This window comes from Leptonychotes weddellii, unplaced genomic scaffold, assembly GCF_054177405.1.
Source record: "Leptonychotes weddellii isolate Sample4059 unplaced genomic scaffold, ASM5417740v2 HiC_scaffold_376272, whole genome shotgun sequence".
Taxonomy (NCBI): Eukaryota; Metazoa; Chordata; class Mammalia; order Carnivora; family Phocidae; genus Leptonychotes; species Leptonychotes weddellii.
The window spans coordinates 1-204 of record NW_027979353.1 but is presented as its reverse complement, the minus strand read 5'-3'; the positions used below and the strand labels follow the sequence as shown (position 1 = coordinate 204).

Here is a 204-nt window from a genome sequence, read left to right as displayed (position 1 = left end):
TTGGCGCTGGTGTACTTGGTGACGGCCTTGGTGCCCTCGGACACGGCGTGCTTGGCCAGCTCCCCGGGCAGCAGCAGGCGCACGGCCGTCTGGATCTCCCGCGACGTGATGGTCGAGCGCTTGTTGTAATGCGCCAGGCGGGACGCCTCGCCCGCGATGCGCTCGAAGATGTCGTTGACGAACGAGTTCATGATGCCCATGGCC

General features: G+C 66.2%; 1 protein-coding gene across 1 annotated transcript; it reads right to left on the bottom strand.

Annotated features, from left to right (window-relative positions):
- Positions 1–7: 7 nt before the first annotated feature.
- LOC145719307 (histone H2B 1/2-like) lies at positions 8–200 on the bottom strand (the record flags this gene model as incomplete). Its single annotated transcript, XM_081810802.1, has 1 exon — positions 8–200. A coding segment is annotated over one exon (193 nt), but the record flags the coding sequence as incomplete, so codon positions are not given.
- Positions 201–204: the final 4 nt, after the last annotated feature.